This window comes from Scophthalmus maximus, chromosome 19, assembly GCF_022379125.1.
Source record: "Scophthalmus maximus strain ysfricsl-2021 chromosome 19, ASM2237912v1, whole genome shotgun sequence".
Lineage (NCBI taxonomy): Eukaryota > Metazoa > Chordata > Actinopteri > Pleuronectiformes > Scophthalmidae > Scophthalmus > Scophthalmus maximus.
In genome coordinates this window covers 13,614,066-13,634,819 of record NC_061533.1, presented here as the reverse complement: position 1 = coordinate 13,634,819, position 20,754 = coordinate 13,614,066, and the positions used below count along the sequence as shown (strand labels likewise).

General features: G+C 43.6%; 1 protein-coding gene across 2 annotated transcripts; it reads left to right on the top strand.

The window, feature by feature from the left end:
• The first annotated feature begins 3,864 nt into the window (after positions 1 to 3,864).
• tbx5b (T-box transcription factor 5b) lies at positions 3,865 to 16,744 on the top strand. 2 transcript variants are annotated; one of them, XM_035641076.2, is made up of 9 exons: positions 3,865 to 3,960; positions 6,769 to 6,915; positions 7,316 to 7,410; positions 7,770 to 7,889; positions 9,414 to 9,561; positions 10,977 to 11,129; positions 13,258 to 13,349; positions 14,378 to 14,631; positions 15,556 to 16,744. In XM_035641076.2, the coding sequence occupies exons 2-9, from the start codon at positions 6,775 to 6,777 to the stop codon at positions 16,137 to 16,139; spliced, it is 1,587 nt and encodes a 528-aa protein (XP_035496969.1). In that variant the 5' UTR covers positions 3,865 to 3,960; positions 6,769 to 6,774; the 3' UTR covers positions 16,140 to 16,744. The 2 variants fall into 2 exon arrangements, with proteins under 2 accessions (XP_035496969.1, XP_035496967.1); XM_035641074.2 differs by lacking the exon at positions 3,865 to 3,960 and adding an exon at positions 5,222 to 5,727.
• The last annotated feature ends 4,010 nt before the right edge of the window (positions 16,745 to 20,754 follow it).

The following is a 20,754-nucleotide window of genomic DNA, read 5'->3' as shown; positions in this document are numbered from 1 at the left end:
GGGAGGTACGTTTAAATCTTTTAACAAAGGATATGTACATTTGCAGAACAGAATTTAAGTTCTTTGTGAATTAGGTAGCTAATGTTAGCTCAGCAGTTAATGTTTCTTCAGTATATACCATTATCTTGCTGTCTTTACAATTTGCTGGCTACAAGTGCTTGGAGGAAATTATTAAATTATTATTTTAATTTAAATTAAGTTGAGTTTTATGATACATTTATAGTCCTTGATGGTATTTTTCAAATCTTACTGAATTTGAGTTGTTGTCCATATTAAAATTTACATGAAACCACAACCTAATCCCATTAATATATGTCCTGTATGTTACGTACTTAGCATTGTTGAGATATTTTATCAAAGATTATTTTTTATTTTATAAAGATATTTATTTTTCGCTTTACAATATTCTAAGGAACACTCATTGTGCTAGTTATAATTCAAGTTTCACTTTCACAGTTTTGTTTTTATTTTCATGGTAAGATAATGATGTTAAAATGTTATATAAATAAAGTTTAGCTTTTGGCTGTAATTGACCTGGAGGGCTGCTGCGAGGAATCTTCCATGTATTGGAATGAATGAAGCTAAACTGCTAAACTGCTTCTAGACAAAAAGGGCCCAAAATTAATGTTTGCAAATATGTTGATATATGCATCTATTATATATCATAATGGAAATGAAAGGATTCTAATATCCTTCCCTCCCATTTTGCTCACAAAGAGGTTGATATTTCCTATAACCTGTTAGCATTCCGCTAATGCATGCCCAATGATCGGTTAAGGATTCTAATCAAAGTGAAATGAAGTGGAACAACCACCTGAAGGAAGAGCAGGGGGGTCTTAGTGTTTGACGGCCAAATGTAAATCTGGCTAGTGTGGTAGCTACTAACTAGTCATAGAGTTGGACGGGCTCTGGAGAAACCGAAATGGCAAATGCCAAAATGGGTAGAAAACCACTTTTTACTCTGTAGTGTTACATTTGGATGCTACAGCGCCACACGCCCTCTTTCATTCGGCATCATCTCGCCAGCAAACTGGAAGTTGTGACAGTGAGTCTCCCTATTTGAGAGACTCTCAGGTCTAGTTCCTGGTGATTCATTATTACCTCCACCACGAAAGTAACGTTTTCATCGGCGTTTGTTTGTCTGTTTGTCTGTTGGTTAGCAGAACTACGCAAAGGACCGATTTCCATAAAATCTTGTGCAGGGGTGCGACATTACTCAGAGAAGAAACCATTTCATTTTGGAGGTACAGGAATTCTTTTTTCGACTTTCTTTGGCGTGGCGAAATAGGGCGTTAGCCCTCTAGTTGTGATATTGTTTGAAAATATTAAAATATATTAAAAACCTCTGGGCACCCTTGTAGATAATTCGTGAATCTGTTCATTCAGTGTCGGTGGCGATTGAAAATCCTGATGTTTACCATGACGTGAAACATAAGGAGCACTTGCAATTTGGTTTCAAATTGCGCGGGTCGACGTAGATCCATAGGCTACTTCTGCCTGCCAGCGTTTATATGTTTTTTGGACCAGATTTTGCTATCTTGGTTTGCACAGTCGTTGCGACTGCTTGGCTATTGTTTAAATGTTTGTGAGGATCTGTTTGGTGGTTCTCAGTGGGTTCATGGCATCAGAGTTAAGGTCAAGTCACTTGACCCCCCCCCCCCCCCCCCCGGGGGCTCGACGCCCGCCAATAATGATGAATATTAATGTAATTAAGCTCATAAACTGAAGTCAAATGATTTTATATCTAGTTTTAAACTGGCACAGTTTTTTCTGTGTGTTTGTCTTGAGGTTTTAGAAGTGTCTTACCTTTGACCAAAAAGGATGCTTGATATTCTTTGCCACTACACCACTAAGTGATCTGATCTGAAGGCAAATTTACAGCAAGTCACATTACACTTTAAAGAGGAGCGTGGCATTTAACTAAGCCTGTGCAGAAAGCGGAGTTTCTCTTACATGTGTAATATGAAGTCTTATTAATGGGGAACAGGTTTTCCTTCATCTGGACTCCGAGGCCCCGTCTGGACCACTGCCAAACCCCCCCCACCCCACCCCACCCCACCCTCCGCTCTTCCCACATCAGACCGCCTTACAAACTGGAAGCGGGGGGTTGGTTGGAATGTATTTTGCCCTGTGTGATGTGATTGTTTGCAGAGGAATAGGTTGACCTTGCCCTCTAATGCCACACACACTTGCTCTGGCCGAGCTGGAGGTGTGTGAGACAGACCTGCTGAGTGCAGGAGGTCTGGGACCCCTTCACCACTTCCTCCAGACGGAGAACAGAGGATCCAGTCAGCTGAAGCCAGGATGGGACAATAATGAGCTGTCCAGCCACCACCACCACCTCATTCCAGGTATTATTGAAACTTTTTCCTCTCTTACTATGTTATACCAAGCAACTCAAGGATGTAACACAATGTGAAAACTTATATCCCAAAGAGGAAACCCCAGTTTTAGAAGTGGACTTATTTCTAAATTTTTTAAGAAACCACAAAATATCCAGTAAATGTACAATGAAGAACACAAACCCTAAAGGATCCTGTTGAACGAGTTTTCATTCCATTTGGGAAAAGTTATTCATTGTAATTTAAGGACACGGCCATGCAATCAGGTATAACCCTAATAAAACGTTTCGATCAAGATCGAATTTTCAGTTTGGAGTTTTGTGGGAAATTAATTATACTTAAGTTTGTATGATTTATGAACAATGTTGCTTCTTGACTCAAAAGCTGATTTAAAAAACAGCCTGGTTGTTTTCATTAGTATCGTATTATTATTGAGCAGAAGGGATTGGATCATTTGTCCAAAGATTTTTGGATAGGAATTTGTTAACGAAGTTTTAGTGAGGCCACAAAAAAATCTGAGTTATGTTTTTGCATTTTTAATTACTAGATTTAAATATTTATCAAAAAAAGAGACAAAAGCTCAGATCATGACAGACACTTATTCGACAGATTACATGTGCATGACCATTTTGTGGTTGTGTTATTGTTAACAACAACGGGGGAAGTTTTGTATTTGATAAAGCTCTATATTTTCAAGGAATACACTTTTCCACAGGGCTTGAATTAACGCTAAACTGAGCGTGTCCAGATAAACTTAAAGTATATTTTTCTCGAATTTTTTTTTTTTCGGGATCATTCGTTTTATTTCACGTATTTAATTATACAGTCGTTGCATCGTTGCAACATACTGATTTATTTATTTATTATTTCTGACCAGCCCGGGATGGTTTACAAATGCAGAGGCTAATTATTAATTAGTCAACATTTTTCGCGTATTCCAGATGTAACTCCATTTTTTTTAAATACATAACGCTAAGCTTTGTAACATTATCATTTGTTTATTTTTGCTAAACTGGAAAGTCAAATCTACAAATTTTAATTTAGAACCTCCAACAAAGCACTGTATGACTGTTATACGGCCAATATCCAGACCATGGTCTGATCAACATTTTCAAATGTAACTGATTATTAGAATAATTAAGGATTACAAAAATTCGCTTCAACAAAGTCAAGATGTGGTCGTTGCTTAAATACTTACGTATTGGCGACTGAATGATTAACTTGAAATTAGCATAATATAATCAGAATAGCAAAAAATATCAACTCAATAGAATATAATATATAAATAATATATAAACATCAGCTTAAAAACGACACAGACGCCGCCTGTGTCCGTGCCTGTTTGTGTAGAAATTGATAGGCTTATTGGCAGAGTATCAGTCCAGATCGGAAACTTGGTGGGTCTGCATTCACACACACACACACACACACACACACACACACACACACACACGTATATAGCGTGTGTGCGCGCGCGCAGACACGGACAGAGATCCAATCTCTCCCAGTGGCCGCGCGCCCTCACTGCAGCAGCCGCGTGTCGCGCTCGGCTGGAGAGGCTGTGCACCGCGCTGCCGGTTACGAGGAGCTCTCATCAGGGCATTCATATTTAAATACGGTAAGAAGGAATACCTCGTTGAGCAAGAAAAAAGAGAAAAATAGTCACACGTGTTCGCAAAAACCAACAAATTCTCGCGCGTAAAAGGGCGATTTTTACGCACAAGATTTCCCTACATGCTATAATATATATATAATTTCCCTTCAATTAAGCATGTATTAAAATTTATAGTAAGGTATTTGAATAGATACTTTCTAATTCAATACATCAATATAAGATACAGTAATTTGTGCGCAGGCTATTTCAGATCATGATCGTCTTCCGTGTATGTGTCGACACGGAGCTGCTGAAGGGTTAATGGAAATATATTCTGTACATTTCCTGTTGATCAATAATCGGAGACGCGTCGGTAAGTTGAAGCTTACATTACGAGCACAGTGAATTGGGCTGCGCGGGGGTGAGTGAAGTAACGCGGAGAGGAGGAGACATAGCGGCTGTACAGAAATCAGCATGAATATGTGTAACGGAGAGATCTGGCATGTTGACCCCGCAGTGACCCCTTCAACTTTCAACTCTAGTCGCCTCCAGGATCTACAGTAATCCAGTCAAAGTGATGCGCCCTCGCGTCAACCCGCCGCCGCTGCTGCTGTTGTTCTAGGCCTCCGCTGCCTGCATCTATAATCTACTATGAGATAGTATGCGTGTGTCCCTCATGTGCGATTAGACCTGTGGGGTTTTTGTTATTTTAGGAAATTCACAAACCATGTCCACTTTACATGTGTGAGTGTGATGACAAATGTTAGTCTTATTGACCCATATAAGGCACCGCCATGAATTAATGATGATGATGATGCTGATGATCCCAATCCTGTCTATTTTTTGTCAGTCAGTGGGGTCGGAGATGAATTACCTCAAACTGTGTTTAACAAAAAAAATCTAATTATAGTTTCGATTCTGATTTGCTCTCTAGTCGTCTTCCCTTTTGATGTAACAGTAAACAAATATTTCCCCTTTTCTGACCTCAACCACAGTTAGTTGTATAATCTGTCAGGTTTTTGATCGACCTGTGATTGAGGTATAGAAAAGGAGTCAGCGGTCATGTTCGGCGTGTGTCATGAAATCTAACGAGAAGAGTGAAGAATGAATCACGCTTTGACAATTGATCATGTTTGTGAAAAATAAACCGTGAGTGTGTGTGTGTGTGTGTGTGAGTGTGAGAGTGAGAGAGAGAGAGAGTGAGTGTGTGTGTGTGTGTGTGTGTGTGTGTGTGTGAGAGAGAGAGAGAGAGAGAGAGAGAGAGAGTGATTGGCCAGTGTCGCAGCCATGATTTGGGCTGCAGATGCCAACGCACCGTGTAGACCTATGGGAGCGCAGGGAAAGGCAGCAGGGGGAGGGCACAGTGAGGCGGACTTGACTCCATTTGTAATGAACGATCTGATGAGGTGGGGTTCAGATCAGGGCTGCCTCTGCGACCGCGAGTGCCACACGGAGCAGCGCGACGTCAAGCAGGGAGACGGGTAGAGAGGCCGCTTCGGACGGATCTCAGCCTCCACTGTGGCCGGAGGAGAGGGGGGCGGCGGCGAGGACGAGCCGCGGTGCGCGCGCGCGCGCGTGCAGGGGAGACGGAGAGCACAGCGAGGAGCAACCCGTTGATATTTCAGAGTTGCACAGGGAGCGTGGTGGATTCTCGAGAAACTACACGGCAACGTTTGGACAGTTGGATTTCAAAACTAAAGTAATTCAAGGGAAATCAAAGCAAGTCTGCTGAAGCGCACAGGAGCAGGATGAGCGTGTTTTCTGCAGGGAGAGCAGATCAGTGCGTCTGAGGTAAAGGCCCAGAGAGAGAGAGAGAGAGAGAGACCATCCTAAACACACACACGCACATGCCAGAAAAAGTCTGTGTTTAGCTTATTTGATGTAACTGATGTGCACTTGAGAGCAGCTCCCACTGTAAACAGCATGTGGACTCAGTTCGTCTGATAAAACACTGGAGTTCATGGCTCCAGTGTTTTATCAGACATGGCGTTTGAAATGGAAACTATGAATATGCTAGTATAGTGTAATTAATATAACCAATGTAGATGCAATACAAGTCTAATAGCATCGGGACAAATTTGTTATGTAACAAAGATATGCACGGTCAGTAGTAAACCGGTTCCTACAGCCTTCTTCGAAAACAATGTTAAAGTACAAGTTCGTGCACATGTAATCTCCTTTTCAGTGGAAGCCTGTAATCAGGATATTGGATTAGTCCCTTTGCGCCATTGTAATGTAATATTAGTAATTGTCCCGATGCTATTTTGTAAAGAGCTATGATCGCTTTATCAAAGCTGTTAGTTTTCCCCCACCATAATATAAATAACCGCAGAAGAGCAAAGACCGTTTCTCACCCAAACAGCACTTTGTGTTACTTATTACAATTTAATATTTTTTTTCCTATTGATCACAAAAATAATATTTTTTATATGTTGTTTGTGATTATTTGTATCATGAGATATCTTGAGGCCGACCTTAATTTTCCCCAAATATGCTTCAAACTCTTGTTCAAATTATTTATTTTAGGCCGTGAACCATAATCTGTGCTGTTCAGTGACAACCACACAGTCTGTCGAACAGCTCGTTGTAACAATTTCCTATCAAACGTGTAACGTGTGTGGTATACTCAAAACAAACCATATCCAAAACCCCAGAGCCAAATGCACATAATCATGACCCGTGTGTGTGTGTGTGTGTGTGTGTGTGTGTGTGTGTGTGTGTGTGTGTGTGTGTGTGTGTGTGTGTGTGTGTGTGTGTGTGTGTGTGTGTGTGTGTGTGTGTGTGTGTGTGTGTGTGTGTGTGTGTGTGTGTGTGTGTGTGTGTGTGTGTCAGTGGGACATGGCTAACGGAGGGGACCAGTTCGGCCTGACAGAGCGTCCGGACTCTGACTGCATGGATTCCCCAGAAGAAACGAAACAGGAAAATCCCAGCTACACCTCAAACTCACCCGCGTCACCGCAGACTGCGTCCAGCCAGCAGGTACAGTGCACACGGCCTGTGACTGCTGCACCGTGGGTCCTAATGTAAATGTTATTTTTAAGCCCAACTCACTTCAGTTTTTCTGCGATATCTTTGTCAAAAGAAATCGAAGCACGAATAATTATTTGGTGCAAAAATATTCACCTCCCTTTTTAAGAAATGAATGAACCGAGCGTGAAACCAGTAAATCATTAATCAGTGTTAAATTTCTAAATATAATAAATAAGTTTAAAATGTAGTTTATACACTATATACTAAAAAATTGAAATTTTGGAAAAAAATAATATTTTAAATTTTTTAAATTTAAAGTGCAGTTAATTCGGAGGGCGGTGAGCTGCTTTAATTTCCCACAGGGTTCCCTCTCCATCTGTAGTGAGCACTGCTTATGTTTTCGCTGCAGGGAATGGAGGGAATCAAAGTTTTCCTCCATGACAGGGAACTCTGGACGAAGTTTGATGAAGTGGGAACTGAAATGATCATCACAAAGGCCGGAAGGTAAGAGTGAGAAAAATATCTGCTCAATAGGCTTTAGGTATCTCTTGATTTTGGGGTATATTTGATTTACAATTTTTCATGTTAATGCAGCCTGCACATGGACTAAACAGGAGGAGGAGGATTAAATGACCGAGCGTGTTTTTTTTTTATGAATCACTGGTCCGGCCCAAACTGCTGGGACAAAATGTACAATGTGCACGTAGTGACGTCCCCGGGGGACTTTTTTTTCCAGAGGACCGCAGAGGCCTGTGTGTATTAATTGTATAAACGAACTTCATGTGATTTATAACATAAATATCCTTGTGTTCGGAAGTCAGCACTGATTGTTGACCTGTGTTTCTATGTATTTCTCGCTGCAGGAGGATGTTCCCCAGTTACAAAGTGAAGGTCACAGGCCTCAACCCGAAAACCAAGTACATCCTCCTCATGGACATCGTCCCCGCGGATGACCATCGCTACAAATTTGCAGACAACAAATGGTTGGTATATGTGTGGGAACATTTTTATATCACGCCAATAATCCATCGGAGCAATCGACCAAATCAAAACTCAGTGGACCGAAGAACTCACATATATTTATGAGGATGATAGGTCAGCTTTCTCCTCACAGACTGAGTATCATAGTGTGTTAACATTATTATCGTGAATGTTGGATCTTTATATGGAGGGAAATAAAAGCATATATGTTTTTCTCATATGAGGTTTTCTCCGGCCTTGTTCCCTCTTTTATTGTGATATGTGGGACCACGTCAGACATGTCGGTGCATCCGAGGCAGACCGTGTTGTTGTCGTTGGGTGCACGTGCCCTGTGAACACACACACACACACACACACACGCGGTGGGTCGGTTGCCTCCTTGCAGACCGCGGATGCCCCAGATCCTCGTGTTTTCCCTTGTGTCTGTCTGTCGCGGTTGAATCCGAGTGTGAAGGGTTCACGGTGCGGACAGACCGGATTAAAGTCTCCCGTTCAACTCTCTCTGTGTGTGTGTGTGTGTGTGTGTGTGTGTGTGTGTGCGTGCGTGCGTTGCTGAGGGGTAAATCCGATCAGGCCGCAGACTCCACTGAGAGCCATCGACGCTGCCGTCCCTCAGAGAGTGAGACGCTCGGTTTGTGACGACGTCACGGGCCGGAAACAGGCGGGCGGGGTTAGTTGTGGGTAAACTCGCCGTGACACATGAAGTCCCCGCTCGGTGTTTATGGAGATAAGTCGGTGCTATAGTCTGGAGGAATATTTTTTGTTTTGTTTTTAGAGATAAAGTTTGTGTGACGTGGTCGTGGAGGATTTAATCCCCTCAAATATAACAGGCGGTGTGTTCTCTTACATCCTTCAAAATAACACGGATTACATGCAATTTCACTTCTTTCTTTCATTTTTCCCAGGTCACGTCATTTGACCTTTGAACGCTGTAGAGTCAGAACCAGGCTCACGTGTGGCCACAGATCTAAAACACACCACAACACAGGCTTGATCGTTATTTCTTCAAGACCTTTATTTTTGCCTCAGAGACTCAAGTGTCTGCTCTTCAGCTCCCGTTAAACAGGGACAAAGTGGACCTCTAATAGCTCTGACATTGGTTAAGAAGTATGGTCCTAGTTGTTGTTGTTGTTGTTGTTCTTTTAGTTTTGTAATTATTCATTTCACCAGCTGTAGAGTTTCACGGTTTCACGCCTCTCGCTCGGCGCCTCACCACATCTCCCCAGCAGAGAAGTAACAGAGGCCATTCACACCAGCAACTTTGGACGAGGGATCGAGTTCACTCGGGTCCACTGGCGCCAAGGTCCAGATGTGACTATCTGCGTTAACTTCCCCGGAACACGTTGCGTTCTGCGTCTGTCTAATTAAAGCCCCAGATAGACTTCTGCTGCCGGCGGCGGCACAGTCCTCCTCCTGCGCCACATGGCGCGGAGCGGAGCGCGGAGCTCCGACGACCCACTGCGACCCACTGAGGATCAGTGTCCGACTACTGTCACATCTTCTACATTGTCTTCTTGTCCGCACAGGTCGATAACGGGGAAGGCAGAGCCCGCGATGCCGGGGAGGCTCTACGTCCACCCGGACTCTCCCGCCACCGGTGCGCACTGGAGCCGCCAGCTCGTCTCTTTTCAGAAACTCAAACTCACCAACAACCACCTGGACCCGTTTGGACACGTGAGTCTGTTTTTCTATAGGGCATCTGTGACAAATGTGGTGGGTTTCTATTCATGCTCAGCCAAAATAACTGCATCTGTGTTCGCTCGAATGTCAAAGTTAATATTGTTGTATAGGCCAATATGTTTTAGGCTATTGCAAATAAGACCTAGTTCAAATAACATTGTGAGGCCACAAGTCATGGACTTCCCAATTGAAGCCGGTCGCAGTGAGTTTTTTAAAGTTTTTAAAATAAATAACATTGAGTGGTGTTTTCAATTCAAGAGGAATAATTACACACACTCCAGTCACCGGTTCAGGCGAAACCCGAGGAGACACTTGAGTCGTGCGCTCAGCAGACATCACATCACATCACAGCACAAATCACCAGAGCGCACACACACTTCACACTCATCCCCGACACGAACAGCGTTGGAACTGTGACACTTAACCCACAGCAACAGTCCAAAGCGCGTCAGCGTGGTGGTTCGTGCGCGCGCAGAAAGAACAGGAACACACACACACACACACACACACACACTTCTCCGGCTCGGTAAATTAGAGATACTGATTTCCACGATCAGCCGACTCAGACGTCACTGTGGTTAAATTGAGCTCCCCGGATAAACAAACGCGCTCCAATTAAAAAACAACAACTGCCCCACTTGTGGAGTGGTCTGTGTCGCGGGAAATAGTGTAGACCTCGCGCTCTATGCACAGGAGTTTTTCTTTGACATAACTGATATGTCAAAAGCCCAAACTTGGCAACGTCTGTTGAATAAGGAAAATGCAGCCGTGATCTGCAAAATCTTTCGAGGTGTATTTAACAACGACGCTGAAAGTCAGCTGAAGTGATCACTGGATGGGACAAAGAATCATGATTTTTAAATTCAGGCCTCATGTCCTCCTGTCGGATTCTGGCTTTGCATAATTTTCTTTGGATTTGGTTGAAAGAAAATGGCATATTTAACGTACAATATGCCTCGCTTATCATCATATTTTAAGGTGAAAGCTACTTTGGATTCATGTAAGAACATTTTGTGACATTAATGAAAATAATATTTTCTCAAGGTTTTCTTTTGTTTTAGTTTTTTTCTATAACCAAAGCAGGTTTGAAAACATCTTATGTAGAATTATTCCTATACAGGACTCGTGTCCGTGGCATTTAAAAACAAATCTTGGAGAATGACTCAATTATTAATTCGTTTTTCATCTTGACTTGCCTTGACCGGATCCTGCTGATATGTAAAGCATGAATCTCTGTCCAAAAGTGTCATGTCAGCCAAGAGATCTGGGTATCTTGACTTTAGGTGGGCTTACACCCTCCACGTGGTCTCCAGTCCGAGTCCCAGCATCTGCTGGTGTGTTTCCCGGAACACACCAGCAGATGCTGACAGCTCTGTCAGCCTCACCTTCTCAATCTCTCCCCGGTGCAGATAATACTCAACTCCATGCACAAATACCAGCCCCGTCTCCATATTGTCAAGGCAGACGAGAACAATGGCTTCGGCTCAAAAAACACAGCTTTCTGCACCCACGTCTTCTCTGAGACGGCCTTCATCGCTGTGACGTCCTACCAGAACCACAAGGTGGGCTTTGTGCAGGGCGCACCACTGCAGCAGCTTTCAAACTCAGGAACCCTCACGTGTTGTGGAAGGGAGGCACCTCTTTATATGGGTGAAACTACAGTGACATATTGGAGGTTGTTAAAAATACAAATACTAAACACAGTATAAGGTCACAACGTGATGTTTAGACATCGCTTGTCTTTTGAATATGAACTGTACTATATAATTATGGAAATTCATTTTCAAAGTCTGTTTGAATGTATGAATCTGATCTGTTCTAATGTCAAAACTTGTGACCAGTTTTAACTTTAGACACTATACACATTCAAACTCCTGTCCACACCCTACACACACACACACACACACACACACACACACACACACACACACACACACACACACACACACACACACACACACAGTCATGCTAGTTAGTCAACACTAACCTTAGCCTAAACCTAAACCTATCTTTGCCATAACCTTAAAACATGTGCTCACTTTATTTAAGACGAGTCCCCATAATGTGACAAAGTAAATATTCACAAACACACACACACACACACACACACACACACACACACACACACACAAACAGATAATTATTTTTTGGACATGTTTACAAATACTGAGGAAGGACACATAAACAAAGAAGATTCAAATTGACTTTCTGGATGCAAAATACAGACAGTAATACAAACGGAGAAAATGTGTGTGTGTGTGTGTGTGTGTGTGTGTGTGTGTGTGTGTGTGTGTGTGTGTGTGTGTGTGTGTGTGTGTGTGTGTGTGTGTGTGTGTGTGTGTGTGTGTGTGTGTGTGTGTGTGTGTGTGTGTGTGTGTGTGTGTGTGTGTGTGTGTGTGCCTATGTGTGTGTGCGCCTATGTGTGTGTGCGCCTATGTGTGTGTGTGCCTGTGTGTGTGTGTGTGTGTGTGCGTGCCTGCGTGTGAGTGTGTGTGAGTAACGGCCTGTAATGATCTGTTTCTTTCCCTTGATCTCAGCTGATCCATTTGCCTTGCACTCTGATGATTGATTCACAAACTGTTATCACATTTCATGACAAGTAACACCATAAGTTACCTAAATAAATAACTAGATTTTTTTAGGTTTTAGATAGTTCATCTTGTTAGCAATTTAGCATTTGCCTAGCATAGGCCTAAATTCTTGAAATTGTTAATATGTAATCTTTTTAAATTTAGGTATAATGGAAAGTGTAAAAACAATATATAGCTTATCAACAAAATTGTATACTTCATTGATTTAATCGCATAAGTATTTAATCAAAATGTATTTTTATACATAGTGTAATGTAATTTACATTTATTTATATTTAACTACTAATTTTAAACTTTTCTACTAATTTATATTATTATGATTGTTATTATTATTAGTAGAATTAGTTGTATTAATTCAGAGTTGGTTGGACAGAATGATAAGTAAATTAGTTTTGAGGGTTTTTTAATTATGTAAGCAAATGAATTTGTGTATACTTTATAGTTTTTTAGAACATACGTATTTAAAAAAAAATATAGAATTGTAATCTCCTTGTGCATTATAGAAAACACAGAGTTGTTGAGCCAGTAGTTGGTTGAGGTCAGTATCAGTATTATCTGCACTTCAAAGTTTGTTTTGACCTGAGCTCGTGTCAGATTTCCAGTCCACTTGCCTGCAGTGTGATGGACGTGGTCTTTAGCCGCACAAAATCCTTCAGAACACGAAGGTTCCCCTCCGTGACATTAGTGAGAAAACTTTGAGGACTTAACATCAAAGCTCTCAGCTCTGGACCTCTAAAAGCTTTGGCTCGAAATCCTCAAACCTGGCGACTGTTTGGGTAAACTGTTTATTCAGTGTCAGCTGGCGAGAACGCTGTCCGCTGCATTAGAAAGTCCGTGCCTGAGGAATGTTGGCCGTGCAGAGCTTCACTGCGGCTGCCTTTTGACAACTGCAGGGCCTCTGACGAGTAGTAAACTATTGACTTTCAGTCAATGAAGAGAACAGTTCAAATTTGAATGTGCTTGTGCGCCCTTGTGTGTGTGTGTGTGTGTGTGTGTGTGTGTGTGTATGTGTTCATGCATGCATGAAACGGGATGCGTTGCGTGTCCCATGGTGCACTGCTAGTGTCTGAGGTAAAGGTTTTCTGTGTTCCATCCTCAGATTACACAGCTGAAGATCGAGAACAATCCTTTCGCTAAGGGCTTCAGAGGCAGCGACGACAATGAGCTGCACCGCATGGCCAAGCTACAAGGGTGAGCACAGTTTTGTTCGTGTGTGTGTCCTTGTGCATGTGTGTAGAAAAAACTAAATCTGCTATCCTCCTTCATCTTTTCCTCCCTCGCCCAGGGGGGAGGGTTGTTATGATGGGGTGCATATGGTGTAAGACGTGTGTGTGTGGGTGGAGCCAAGTGGTGTAAAGGGATGTGAGCACTTGTCACCTGAAGGTTGATCTCAGCCCGAAACCTCGTGCGAAACGTGCAGCACAGACACGACACGCACCGGGCACCAGTCTCCTGCACTGCATTGACAGACAGATGATATCACGTTGCTGCTGTTCTATTAAACAGTCACTGCTGATTAGCTGATGGCCTTACATGGCCTGCGTTTGCGTGCTGAACTAATTTCCATTCAAGAGCTGTGGTGGCAGGCAGTTTAGAGATTTTAGCAAGCCAATGAGAGAGGCTGTTACTGAGGGGAGGAGGAGGAGGAGGCTGGTGGAGAGGAGAGGAGTCTATCTGAAGTGACACACGGATGGATGTTTATTTTTAGAGCAGCAAATTATCTCACAGCGGCTGTGTGTGTGTGTGTGTGTGTGTGTGTGTGTGTGTGTGTGTGTGTGTGTGTGTGTGTGTGTGTGTGTGTGTGTGTGTGTGTGTGTGTGTGTGTGTGTGTGTGTGTGTGTGTGTGTGTGTGTGTGTGTGTGTGTGTGTGTGTGTGTGTGTGTGTGTGTGTGTGTGTGTGTGTGTGTGTGTGTGTGTGTGTGTGTGTCACTATCTCAGCAAGAGACAGGGAGATGTGGCCCGCTGTCCCCTACATAACACAGAGTTCACCAGGAGGTCAGTGTGTACAGAGGATGATCAGAGCTGAAAGGATGGAGAACGGCAAAGTAAACTTAAAAGTAAAAGGGCAGACACAACTTGGCAGAACTGAATCTAAGAAACCACCATTACAGAGTCAGTAAACGCAGTTGTGAGCAGCGTACCTGAGGCCACGACAACACCAGAGGCAAATTTTTCCTTCTGCTGTAAATCTCAACGCATCTCTCTCTGTCTGTTTTCAGTAAGGACTACCCAGTGGTCCCACGCAGCACTGTCCACCAGAGAGCCTGCCCCACTGGGAGTCCTTTCGGAGGGGACGGTCGGGGTCTGAGGGTCTCCCCCGAGGCCGTCGGATCCCCCTACAGCTGCGAGAATGGCTTTAACAGCGGCAGTCCTCGGGAGCTGCTCGGTGCTCCCTCGGCAAACTTCACCCTGCCTCCTCCTCACCTGCAGCACAGCCAACAGCCTCACGTCTACCACTGCACTAAAAGGAAAGGTGGGACGACGCTGTGTGTCTCTGCCTTCAGTGTCAACGAGAGTCTCAAGCTAGAAAAACATGGAGGGATATCATTAGTTAACACACTTGTGCAGCTTTGACCTATAAACTTAATATTTATTGTAATTTATATAATACTTACTTAATACCCACTTCTTATGCCAAAATATTAATATTGAACCAAAAAAAATCAATAAAGCCAGTTACACTTTTCTAACCTTTCACATTTCACAGCTAATCCAATTAAGGATGCTCACGATTATGTGCTGCAACAACTGTGGGCAGACAGATGTGTTTTAATACTTTTAGCAGGTTTGTGGGCAGAAAGCAGGGGTGCCATTTCTTTACTTCTTATGGCGGCCGATTGTGCTAATTAAATTAGTCTCAATAGAATCGACTGTCACTCTTGACAAAGTCTCACCAAACATTTGATTTGTGGCTCTTTGGTGGAGCATGAAGTCATGATAATGAAGTCATGATAATCTGTGACCCGTCCAGCAACACATTGGCCAAGAGACTTGACAAGGATTACAGTGGAGATGACCACTGCAATTGAGAAAGAGTTTAGACAAGAGGAATCAATCTAAACATATCATTTTTGGTCACAAATCATTGGTCCCACTTAATGGTTTGTCTCCCATAAACCAGTTTACAAGTTTTGAAACACTGCTTTTGTATTTTTGCGAAGCAGGAAATCAGCTTCAAACCCAGATTTACAATCCTTTGTGCTGGGACTGGCATAATTAGTATCATATTTACTGAGGCAGCAGCTGAATTTGTTTTCTACAAATGCTTCCATGAATTTATTGAGACCTATTTAAACAACAACTAAAAGAAAATCAGTAACAGCCACCTCTCCATGTGGGAAATCTTAATGTAACATGGAAAATCGACGCAATGTTTTTTCTCTTTGTCTGTCTGTAGTGGAGGAGAACTGCCCTTCAGGAAACCGCCAGCACCAGTTCAAGAAACCCTTCACTGGCAGCTCACCCAGTGAGGTCGAGCCTCACTATCACCCCTCCTCTTACCCTCCTCCAACTGGTCTGTCCAACAACACTGTCCTGGGTCTCACCGACTCCCCCTACAGCTCAGACATGGGACAGCGTCAGGCGTGCATGTTTGCCGGCTCCGAGCCCAGACTGGATGAAGTTAACTGTACATCCTGGTCATACACCTGTCCTCTCCCCTCTGCCATGACCCCGATGGAGCCCTACCCACCTTATACCCCTCATCCTCCCTACAGCTCCAGCCCCCAGGGCTCTCGACTCAGTGCCATAGCCCACCAGAGCTCCCCGCTGCTGGGAGAACACAACGCTCACGACCCCTATCAGAGCCAGAGCTCTGGACCTCTATCGCAGAGCTCCCAAAACATTCACAGCCGGCAGATCAGCCCTCCTCTCAGAGAGTATCCTCGCTACACACCCAACCTTTCTCCTCCTCTGTACCACACACTAGAGACGCACACACACATCAGGTGTGGAGTACCAGAATGGAGTGCAGCCTCCTAACTGAACCAGAGGACATACTAGAAAGACTGATTAGTGGACAGAAAGTCTGAAACTCGGTGCTCCTCTCAAAGATTTGGCACCATATACAGACTAAATATGATATGACCTTTGTAACATAATTGTGAAAAGTGTGACCTTGTGCTGTGTGAAAAAGTTCTCATCTATAAGCCATGTTTCTCCCCTGTGCTGGACGGAGCCGTGGGTTGTTAAAAACTGTACTTGGACGTCCATGAAGCTTCAGATGTAAAAAAAAAAAAAATGTATCAAAGTTGTCATTTTTTATAACTCAAAGACTGGTGTCATCCAAATGTTTGCACTGTGAGCCCTGTTGAGGAGCGCTTGTGAGAAGCACCAGGCTGTTTTCCTCTCGATGCCTCCCACTCTTTGCATTGTGAAGGATGTGAATCATGACCCAATGTCAGACAGACAGTCAAATTTACTGGCCAAAATAATCTCAGCTCCCACAGCCGAGCCTGAGGGAGACATTTTTTGTTTCTTTGCAGTGGAGCAAAACGCAGCTTTGCAGCTCAGTCTCAGTGAAGGAGAATGTGCGTGTGGGTGCGTGTGTGCGTGTGCGTGCGCGTGCGCGTGCGCGTGCGCGTGTGCGCGTGTGCGTGTGTGTGTGTGTGTGTGTGTGTGTGTGTGTGTGTGTGTGTGTGTGTGTGTGTGTGTGTGTGTGTGTGTGTGTGTGTGTGTGTGTGTGTGTGTGTGTGTGTGTGTGTGTGTGTGTGTGTGTGTGTGTGTGTGTGTGTGTGTGTGTGTGTGTGTATGAAGCCTGTGTCAGCTCAGCTCAGTGATACTATGAGTTAATTTCAGATGAGACAGGCAGTAGTAGCTGCAGGCTCTCTACTGTAGAGATAAACAGTTTGTTTAGACCATGCTACAGGCTGAAGGACCTGTAAACACTGTTCCCACTGCATTCTGGGTAAATGCACATCTCAGCCTCACGCAGCTGTCACCGCTGTCCTCTCAGTCACCCCCAGCCGGCCAATCATCCTTCCGCGTTCACCAACAGCCAACCAATGGGCAAGCGCCTCTCTTTTATCCCCAGCTGACTGGTCAGAGCTGGAGTGCACCCGGTTTCATGTCTGCGTGTGATGGTCCATTTCTGTTTGTCTCAGATTTTTTTAATGAGTCAAGAGTTGATCATTGACATTCAAGGATTGCTTCACTTACACAAAGAAACACAGTGCTCTAAATGTGATATTGTTGATGCACTAACTCTTTATCATTCTCTCTCTATTTTAAATCTTAAGTGGCCCCTCACACCCGTACAGCGTTACTCCATTAATTGCTTTGACTAGACCAGGTGAAGTACATTCCCCTGAAGATCTGGGTATTACTCTCATCCTTGTATTTAATTGTAAAGAAACATTTGTGGCTCCTGCTGTGCAAATTATGGTTTATTTTTGGTGTAATGAAGCAGTTTATATATTTCTGCCCAGGTGTTATACATGCAGTAACATGTGAGAAGGTACTCTGACCTTGCCAACCACCAAATGCAAAGATCAGATCCTCATCATTCCTTGATATGTATTTGATTTGTCTGTGTGAGTGTATGTGACCGTGAGATGTTAAGATGAAAATGTGTTTTATAGCATTCTTCCTGCTAATAGTATTTATTACTCTAGATTTGAAAAGATTGCTTTGTTGTTAACTTGTAAAACAAGATGGTATTGTTCAGAGATATTTGTTTCTCTTCGAAGGTCTGCTTCTGTTTTCACCCTCACTCTCCAAATGGTGATGAATAATTGTGATAAACAAACGAAAAGAATTTCTGTTCTATGGAAATAAAGACAGATTTATATACAGAAATTGAATACTATTTAGAGAATGTTTTGTAAGTCAATTGGTTGCTGTCTTCTTTGGAGTTTTTTTGACAAGAAACACAGCAGAGACAAAGGATGGACATTTCTGGTGAGTTATTTAAAGCACAGTCAGCTTCGTGGGAGTGGAAACTCTTTGAAGTGCTGTGCAGTTTATCAGTTTCACTGCATGTATGAATATGAAGGACCTGATAACAACACCAACCTTCAACATTGTGTGCGTCCCAAAAGTGTCCAGCAATCTCGTTCAACAATGTTGAAGGTATTGTTTAAAGTTTAACAGTGTGTACTTCACTGTCTTATCAAGTATAAGGTTTCTCGAACTGTTCCACTTAGCAGCGACGACCCCCCCCCCCCCCCCCCCCCCCCCTCCACAAAAAAAAAAAATTGGTGTGGGTGCTGTGCATACCTTGTCCGCCTGCTCTTATCTCTGACAGGTTGTTTGCCATCTTCAGGCTTCACCAGCTGAGCCCCTTCACTGTCAACCTGCTGCCTACAGAGGGGAGGGGTCTGCTGGGATGGAGGACAAAGAAGGTGTGGGGGGGGGGGGTGTTGGTGGTCCTCCCTTTCTCCCTTGAGTTTGCCCTACTAACTGCCCTTCTTCCTCTCTTTCCTGGCATGTCATCTTACTGTGTCTCTCACAGCAAAGCTAACCTCTTGCACCTTACACCTGCTCAGAGTTTACAACAGCCGGAGCAGGATTATGAAAGAGCAGACGGATAGATACAACACAAGGATTTATTCGCAAAGAGCGTTAAATCACTGAACTGCTAATCCAGTGTATTTACATTTAATTACATAGTTATACGTCTGTTAGAAGGTGTCAGACTACCTCCTGTTTTCTCCTTCCTTTCTCTGACACTCTCTCTCTCTCCCTCTCTCATACACCATGAGGTCAGAGGTTAAGCAGGCAGCTCTTCAGAGGGTCTGTTCCTCCTTAACCCCTCGTCTCCAGTAGAATTCAGGCCAGGGCGGGGAGAGGGGGAGCAGGGGAGCAGGGGAGCAGGGGTGGGGGTAAGATCTCAGGGGCCTCCAGCTCTGAAGACGGATTGCATCGCTTCACGGTTGCTTGTACAGTAAAAGGGCTCTGTGATGACCCGTGTATGGCTGGGAGAATAAAGCTTTGGGTAAAGTGGTAAAGTAATATTAAACACTGTGTGTGTGTGTGTGTGTGTGTGTGTGTGTGTGTGTGTGTGTGTGTGTGTGTGTGTGTGTGTGTGTGTGTGTGTGTGTGTGTGTGTGTGTGTGTGTGTGTGTGTGTGTGTAATCCATCTGAGGACTTTCTCAGACACACTGGTTGGACAGTAGATGGATGAACCTTTGTGATCAAAGAGCCTAAGTAGTGCTTATCGTTATCTCCCTGACACCCCCCCTCCACCCTGACTTACTCACACAAACCGAAATCCTCGGCCCCCCCTCTGCATGTTCTCTTTTTTCATCTTCATCCAAACGTAGCTGTCTGTGATGGTCTCTAACAGGCACAGAGCACAAACGACCACATACACATTTCCCCCCCTTTTTTGGGGTCACGTGCACAGTCAAGACGTCACATGTTAATAGAAAGAAAAGACTGACATTTGAAAATGTCATTCATTTGACCTACATTTTAGTTCAGCTCCAAAACCATGCAGGGAGGGTATCTGAGGACTGCTCACGTTCCCGCTGTAGGAAAGCAGCAGATTTACAGAGCGATCTCTCTTGCAAATCAAGCTTTTTTAAAGACGTGAAATAATTATTTCAAGCTTATTTCATTAGAGTCTGAACTATTGAATTTATAAATGTGTATTTGGAGTCTCTCGCAGAACTCTGAGAGGCACTTGTGTGATGTCCAGCATTACTGATGCCATTCTGTGTGCAATAAGTGGTCGGAGATGGAGTGTAATTGGTAAAGTTGATTATGGTTTGTCTCTATGGGTCTGATGGTGCTCCGTCTCTGTGGGAGTAAAAGGCGACGGCTTCTTCTTTACCAACTAGCGTGGCACTAGTAAAACAACAAATTCAATGTTTGGGCATACATATAAAAACTGAAAAAAAAATGTGTTTTAGCCTGTAGGTCCAATTTCATATTGTTTTTTTTCAGAGGCTCCAACATCTTACCAAAGACTGTTCAGGTAAGTGTTTGTCATTTTTTTTGCGCTTCATCACACCAAGCAGGATTCAAAACTTGAGAGGACATCATTGTTAAAGGAAATGGTTGATGCATTAAACCATGTTTGTCAGCACAGCTTGATATACAAAACCATAAGTATCTGTAATTAGAATCAGAGAGCACCGAATGGCACTAAGAGGACAGCACAATGGCAGTACTATTACATAAAACAATGAATGCTCGGCCATTACATGTGGTGCAACAAAGTAGGCTGGTGGAGGTTTATTTGAATGGTACTATCCATCCTCGCTGTTATTTAAAAGCCACAAGAATGGTCTAATGCTGTTAAGCACAGTATAGTAACAAGACTCAGACCCAAGCTAATTTCCCCTTAAATGAGAGTTTATGGCTGATACAGCCCTGAAATCACTGAAGTACATCTTAATATGAGCGTAAGATCTGTCAAGGATAAGAGGCCATGTAAGTGTGTGGGTAACTGTGGGTGGGTGCGTTCGGGTCGTCCTGTGTGTTGCATCTGATAGACAAAGGGAGAGGTTAAGGGTCAAACTAACAGCAGACAGGCCAGTCCAGGGTCAGAGGGCTCAGACTAACCTGATCAGTGATGGTTGTTTATCTGACGACCCTCAAACCGTCACCCCGATGGGGCCGCCATATCACCGCCTCTCATGCTGGACTCTCA